The 8,077-nt window shown below is 47.1% G+C and overlaps 1 protein-coding gene across 2 annotated transcripts in view; it reads right to left on the bottom strand.

The window, feature by feature from the left end:
• Nucleotides 1-46: 46 nt before the first annotated feature.
• LOC118365187 (TANK-binding kinase 1-binding protein 1-like) overlaps nt 47-8,077 on the bottom strand; it is a 20,205-nt gene continuing 12,174 nt past the window's right edge. For both annotated transcript variants that reach the window (XM_035747169.2, XM_035747168.2), the window contains exons 5-11: nt 4,816-4,966; nt 4,534-4,736; nt 4,256-4,317; nt 3,931-4,040; nt 3,144-3,631; nt 2,131-2,388; nt 47-1,954 (exon numbers count right to left, since the gene is read on the bottom strand). In XM_035747169.2, coding sequence (XP_035603062.1) covers nt 1,826-1,954; nt 2,131-2,388; nt 3,144-3,631; nt 3,931-4,040; nt 4,256-4,317; nt 4,534-4,736; nt 4,816-4,966 — 1,401 coding nt within the window. In that variant the 3' untranslated portion in view covers nt 47-1,825. The remainder of the gene's footprint in view (nt 1,955-2,130; nt 2,389-3,143; nt 3,632-3,930; nt 4,041-4,255; nt 4,318-4,533; nt 4,737-4,815; nt 4,967-8,077) is intronic.

The following is an 8,077-nucleotide window of genomic DNA, read 5'->3' as shown; positions in this document are numbered from 1 at the left end:
AAATGCCTATAGATCGATATTCAACATATTCCCCTATGAGTTTACTTGCATCTATAATGAATTGAATGTGGAACCAGATGTGGAACTCAGTCCAACCAGTTGCTGTTTAACAGACCAGTCATTGAAGGCTGAGTTAAGCTAAGGTTCAACCAGGTATACCATTTTTTAAATTCAGTTTTTTATATTATTTGCGTTACAGAAATCCCGAAAGATGACTATAAAGAGAGAACTAAAGCCTCCATGATTCTACAGAAGGGGAAGGGGGGGGGGGATATTTGGAAAAGGAATACTGTAGTGTCTTGGATTTCAATGTGAACACATGGGTTCATGTCCCTTTTCAAATGTCATTCCTTCATCTCTGATTCCACTCCTGTATCTCAGTACTGTTCCGTCTCATTGGCAGAGTCTCTTGGTCTTCCTCTAGAAGCGATCCAGCAGTTTTTTAAAAAGTGTTTTTATTGTGGTTGATTGCTTGTTGAGTGTTACCTTCTATGGTATCTAGGACTGGAGGAGAGGCGGCAGATCCTCCAGGATCCTACAGTGGTTAGAGCGTTGGACTAGTAACCGGAAGGTTGCGAGTTCAAACTCCCGAGCTGACAAGGTACAAATCTGTCGTTCTGCCCCTGAACAGGCAGTTAACCCACTGCTCCCAGGCCGTCATTGAAAATAAGAATGTGTTCTTAACTGACTTGCCTGGTTAAATAAAGGTAAAATAAAAAATCTATACTAATGGCATTGTCTTTCCACGGGTGGCGTCACTCTTGCGCGACACTTGTCCCTCAACTGATTGATAAGTACCAAAAGACAATGTACTGATGGTAGATCCCCATCCAGTGTCTTTGGATCGTATTGATTGCTGTGCAAATTTCCAAATTGGCTGAGTTGAGAAATCAGCTGATGTTCTGGTAATGTGTTGACTATCTGTCAAATTCCTGTCCGGTGGGTTTTAAATGTGTTGCTGTGAATTGTGTTGACAACCTGTAGGCAAGTACCGGAGATGACTGCATATAAAGTGTTCGTATTCTGAGATTCACAAATCATCCACGGAGAACAACAGCCTGGAATCACTGTACAGCGCCTACAAACCAGAACATCTTCAGACTGTTATTTGCCCTAGTTTTAATCACTGTGGTACAATATCATAAATCCCTGAATGTCAATATATATAAAGGAGTTTCTTACGAGGTACCTATAGTGGGCCATCCTATCACTGTTTTAGGGCCCTTCGACACACTGCCATAGCTCAACTATTTGTAGCTATTATCACCAACCCCTCTGTCACCCTTAACTTCATGTTATTTCATTACATTTTACAGAGACACGTGAGATGTTTTGAAGATTGTTCTTGAATCTCCACGAAAACTATTTCAAGGTCCATTAGAACTCAATTGTAAAAAGTGCTGTGTACCTCTGTTATGAATATGCCCTTAAAGTCTCTGGGTGACGAGTTCATTCTGGTTTGACAGTGTAAACTTCGTGATAAAAGCATGTAGTTGGGCTGTGACCCATTATTGATGGGTTTTAAAAACCGTGTGAGGTAACCATGTCAAAGACCATACCTGATAACATGGGAGAGGGGGGGAGCATTCAGAAACAGCACTGGCCCTTGTTATAGCCCTAAACTAACATGGTCAAATACAGAGGTTAGGAAACTTTCCAGTTTAGAAAACGACTAGTATCACATCTAAATTTAGATGGATGATTCAGTGGATGCAGTCTGCCCTAGAGTGTCATATTGCAAAGGGGACCTGCAATGGATTTTCCTGATAATGGTTTAGGTTAGAATTTGGCAGGGTAAGTTGATCTGTGTCTTGGGGGGGGGGGTTTAGATCTTGCTGTTCTCCAGGTGCGTGTCGATGTGTTTGATGAGGGCGTCATCGGGGTAACCAGTGGGGAAGGTCAGCTGACACAGAGGGCAGCTCCGGGCGTCGTTCTCCTCCGTCTCCATCCACAACTGCAGGCAGCCAATCACAAAACTGCGTAAACAGCTCAACTCGAAGGTAAACACTAAATGTACTCATTGTAATGACTAAAATAACCTGTTTTCTATTTGCATGTCACGTAAGGAAGCTCTTATTACTGCTATTGGGATACACTACTGAGCTCTGAACTCGAGCAGCAACAACTCACATTGATGGAGGGCCAGGACTGGGCGTGGTCTGCGTTCAGGTACCCTGGCAGGTGGCAGGCGAGGGGAGCCGGGTCCTTTAGGGCCAAGAAGGAAGGGCAGGGAGGGGGTTCCCGTGGGCTTACCCCCATGGCCCCCAGTGTCCTGGGAGGACTGGAGACCGGGGATGGGCACCTCCACTCCTCATCGTCAGACGATTGGGGTGGGGTGACCTGTGGGGTGGGGGCCGGGGGATCCTTCAGATGACAGAAGTGACGCCCCTGGATGGATTAGGGAGTAACATGTTATTTTAATGTTTTCCAATGTTACTCCCTAAGAAAACTGTAATTAAAACGGGTGGTGGTGGTGCGGTTAACCTTATTTTATACATTTATCTTAAAATAAATACACTACCGTTCAAAAGTTCAGGATCACTTAGACATTTCCTTGTTTTTGAAAGAAAAGCACTTTTGTCCATTTTAAAATAACATCAAATTGATCAGAAATACATTGTAGACGTTGTAAATGACTATTGTAGCTGGAAACGGCAGATTTGTAATGGAATATCTACATAGGTCGATTGTCAGCATTCCTCACTCCTGTGTTCCAATGGCATATTGTTAGCTCATCCAAGTTTATAATTTCAAAAGCCTAATTGATCATTAGAAAACCCTTATGCAATTATTAACAGTTTTAGCTGTGCTAACATAATTGCAAAAGGGTTTTCTAATGATCAATTCGCTAATCCAAGTTTATCATTTTATTTTAAGACTAACACTGGATAAGAGCGTCTGCTAAATGACTTAAATGTAAATGTAATTGGAACACAGGAGTGATGGTTGCTGATAATGGGCTTCTGTACGCCTACATAGGTATTCCATAAAAAAATCTGCACTTTCCAGCTACAATAGTAATTTACGTTTATTCTGTATTTTATATTTCAATGGACAAAAAATGCTTTTCATTAAAAAACAAGGACATTTCTAAGTGACCCCAAGCTTTTGAATGGTAGTGTATATACAAATATGGTGTGTACCTCTGCAGCTAGAGGGAAGCCCAGCTCCAGGGCATGGTGGTGGGGGCTACTGCTTAGGCTGCTGGCACCACCTCCCCCCCCTCCACCAGCACCTACAGCTCCACGGGCCGAGGCCGGCCGGGGAAGCCCCACCAGGGAAATCCTGGGCGGGCGGGAATAAGCCCCAGACTCCCCCATGTTCTTGGGCTTGGGCAGTGTGGAGACTGGGTCACGGAGCAGCCTGGGGGGGGGCCTCTGGTGGGCAGACGAGTCGGCCACCTCTGAGTAGCTGCGGCGCCCCTGGAAGCGGGCACGCAGCCGTTGGCTGGTTGGCCGGCAGGAGTAGGAGGCTGGGCCGTTGGGGGAGTAAGAGAGGCCAGTTGGGGAGTAGGATGCAGGGCCAGAAGGGGGTGAGGAAGGTGAGAGGGGAGGAGAGGAGTGGAGGCGGTCTGGGGAGGGGCGTTGGGAGGCCGGGGAGCGACGCTGTGGGGCTGGGGAGTGTCTCAGGACTGGAGGAGAGAGAAAGGGATGGTTATTGTCATCCATTGCTACCTCTGTAGCCCAACTGATAGAGTATGGTGCTTGCAACACCAGGATAGTGGGTTCAATTCCCGGGACCACCGGTACGTAAAACGTATGCACACTTGACTAAGTCACTTTGGGTAAACGCATCCGCTAAATCGCATTTATTATTATTATTATTATTCTTATTACATTAGTGTCCTTATTGGCACCCTCATTGGGCATTTTTGCAATTATACTCCATTCAACATCAATATGGAGAACAATTTTTGTGTTTTCTACTGACCCATCTGCTCGTGGGATGCCTTCCTGAGGATCTCAGTCTGTTTGACAGCCAGACCTCGCACACGTACCAGCTCCTCTGTCAGCTCAGTGTAGGCCAACGCCAGGTTCACCCTGCAAAGGAGGGACAATAGTTGATAATCTCTCAATGTTAGGACTGTGTCCAAAATGGCACCCTATTCCATAAATAGGCCACCACACCCTATGGGGCCCTGGTCAAAAGTAGTGCACTAAATAGGGAATAGTGTTCCATTTTGGGTCATCGACTTGGTTATTCTATTGACAATAGCTACATGGCCGGAGTATTAGATGGGGCAGCTGTCGCTCACTGTTCATCTCCTGCCTTCTTTATCCATTCCATGTCACAGTGCTCACAGGGTGTGGTCACCTCCTGCTGGACAGAGACAGACGTGTGTGTCAGTGGAGGCTTCTGAGGGGAGGATGGCTCATAATAATGGACTGAAACGGAGCAAATGTAATGGCATCAAACACATGGAAACCATGTGTTTGCATTTGATACCATTCCACTGTCTCCGCTCCAGCCATTACCATGAGACAGTCCTCCCCTAGTAAGGTCCCACCAGCCTCCTGTGTGTCACTATCTGACCTGTCTCTGTACATTCTGCTGCAGCTGTCTGATCTCTGCCTGCAGCCTCTGTAGCTCCTCCTTCATCTCCTTCTCTCTCTGACACGCACCCTGGGCCTGCTGCCGCGCCCCTTCTAGCTCCGCCTCCAACCGCTGCAGCTTCAGGTCGGACACGGCGTCCAGACTACGAGAGCTCTGCAGGGTCGGACCCCGCCCGTTCCGCTCTGTAGCACACATCCAGGCACAGTGAGAAACATACACACCCGCACTCACTCAAACATACACACACACACACACACTCACCACGAGGCACGTCCAGACTGGTGTGTAGCTGTAGGTAATGAATGTTCTTGCTGTGCAGCTGAGCACTGAGTTTCTGCAGGGACCCCTCCCTCTGCCTCAGAGCTGACTCCAGACCACAGATACGCTCCATATGCTGCTCTGCTAGTGTTGTCTGACGGAGAGCACACACACGTGAATGCACATTTTCTATACACACACACACACACACGCGGATGTAGGGTGTACATACACACACGCGGATGTAGGGTGTACATACACACACACGCGGTTGAAGGGTGTATATACACACACGGTTGAAGGGTGTATATACACACACGGTTGAAGGGTGTATATACACACGCGGTTGAAGGGTGTATATACACACGCGGTTGAAGGGTGTATATACACACGCGGTTGAAGGGTGTATATACACACGCGGTTGAAGGGTGTATATACACACGCGGTTGAAGGGTGTATATACACACGCGGTTGAAGGGTGTATATACACACGCGGTTGAAGGGTGTATATACACACGCGGTTGAAGGGTGTATATACACACGCGGTTGAAGGGTGTATATACACACGCGGTTGAAGGGTGTGTATACACACGCGGTTGAAGGGTGTGTATACACACGCGGTTGAAGGGTGTGTATACACACGCGGTTGAAGGGTGTGTATACACACGCGGTTGAAGGGTGTGTATACACACGCGGTTGAAGGGTGTGTATACACACGCGGTTGAAGGGTGTGTATACACACGCGGTTGAAGGGTGTGTATACACACGCGGTTGAAGGGTGTGTATACACACGCGGTTGAAGGGTGTGTATACACACGCGGTTGAAGGGTGTGTGTATACACACGCGGTTGAAGGGTGTGTGTATACACACGCGGTTGAAGGGTGTGTGTATACACACGCGGTTGAAGGGTGTGTGTATACACACGCGGTTGAAGGGTGTGTGTATACACACGCGGTTGAAGGGTGTGTGTATACACACGCGGTTGAAGGGTGTGTGTATACACACACGGTTGAAGGGTGTGTGTATACACACACGGTTGAAGGGTGTGTGTATACACACACGGTTGAAGGGTGTGTGTATACACACACGGTTGAAGGGTGTGTGTATACACACACGGTTGAAGGGTGTGTGTATACACACACGGTTGAAGGGTGTGTGTATACACACACGGTTGAAGGGTGTGTATATACACACACGGTTGAAGGGTGTGTATATACACACACGGTTGAAGGGTGTGTATATACACACACGGTTGAAGGGTGTGTATATACACACACGGTTGAAGGGTGTGTATATACACACACGGTTGAAGGGCGTGTATATACACACACGGTTGAAGGGCGTGTATATACACACACGGTTGAAGGGCGTGTATATACACACACACACACACTGTTGAAGGGTGTGTATACACACACACACACACACTGTTGAAGGGTGTGTATATACACACACACACACACTGTTGTAGGGTGTGTATATACACACACACACACTGTTGAAGGGTGTGTATATACACACACACACACACACACACACTGTTGTTGATACACACACACACACACACTGTTGTAGGGTGTATATACACACACACACACACACACACACACACACACACACACACACACACACTGTTGTAGGTGTGAACACACACACACACACACACACACACACACACACACACACACACACTGTTGTAGGGTGTGTATACACACACACACACACACTGTTGTAGGGTGTGTATACACACACACACACACACACACTGTTGTAGGGTGTGTATACACACACACACACACACACTGTTGAAGGGTGTGTATACACACACACACACACACACACTGTTGTAAGGGTGTGTATACACACACACACACACACACACTGTTGTAGGGTGTGTATACACACACACACACACACACACACACACACACACTGTTGTAGGGCGTGTATACACACACACACACACTGTTGTAGGGTGTACACACACACACACACACTGTTGTAGGGTGTACACACACACACACACACACACTGTTGTAGGGTGTACACACACACACACTGTTGTAGGGTGTACACACACACACACTGTTGTAGGGTGTACACACACACACACACACACACTGTTGTAGGGTGTACACACACACACACACACACTGTTGTAGGGTGTACACACACACACACACACTGTTGTAGGGTGTACACACACACACACACACACTGTTGTAGGGTGTACACACACACACACTGTTGTAGGGTGTACACACACACACACACTGTTGTAGGGTGTACACACACACACACACTGTTGTAGGGTGTACACACACACACACACTGTTGTAGGGTGTGTACACACACACACACTGTTGTAGGGTGTACACACACACACACACACACTGTTGTAGGGTGTATATACACACACACACACACACACACTGTTGTAGGGTGTATATACACACACACACACACACACACTGTTGTAGGGCGTATATACACACACGGTTGAAGGGTGTATATACACACACGGTTGAAGGGTGTATATACACACACACACACACACACACACGGTTGTAGGGTGTATATACACACACGGTTGAAGGGTGTATATACACACACACACACACTGTTGTAGGGTGTACACACACACACACACTGTTGTAGGGTGTACACACACACACACACACTGTTGTAGGGTGTATATACACACACACACACACACACACTGTTGTAGGGCGTATATACACACACAGTTGAAGGGCGTATATACACACACGGTTGAAGGGTGTGTATACACACACACAAGGGTGTGTATACACACACACGGTTGAAGGGTGTGTATACACACACACGGTTGAAGGGTGTGTATACACACACACGGTTGAAGGGTGTGTATACACACACACGGTTGAAGGGTGTGTATACACACACACTGTTGAAGGGTGTGTATACACACACACACAAGGGTGTGTATACACACACACGGTTGAAGGGTGTGTATACACACACACACAAGGGTGTGTATATACACACACGGTTGAAGGTGTGTATATACACACACGGTTGAAGGGTGTGTATATACACACACGGTTGAAGGGCGTGTATATACACACACGGTTGAAGGGCGTGTATATACACACACGGTTGAAGGGCGTGTATATACACACACGGTTGAAGGGCGTGTATATACACACACACACGGTTGAAGGGCGTGTATATACACACACACACACGGTTGAAGGGCGTGTATACACACACACACACACGGTT

The sequence above is a fragment of the Oncorhynchus keta genome, chromosome 32 (genome assembly GCF_023373465.1).
Source record: "Oncorhynchus keta strain PuntledgeMale-10-30-2019 chromosome 32, Oket_V2, whole genome shotgun sequence".
In the NCBI taxonomy this organism is placed as follows: Eukaryota; Metazoa; Chordata; class Actinopteri; order Salmoniformes; family Salmonidae; genus Oncorhynchus; species Oncorhynchus keta.
This window is presented reverse-complemented; position numbering and strand designations above follow the sequence as displayed.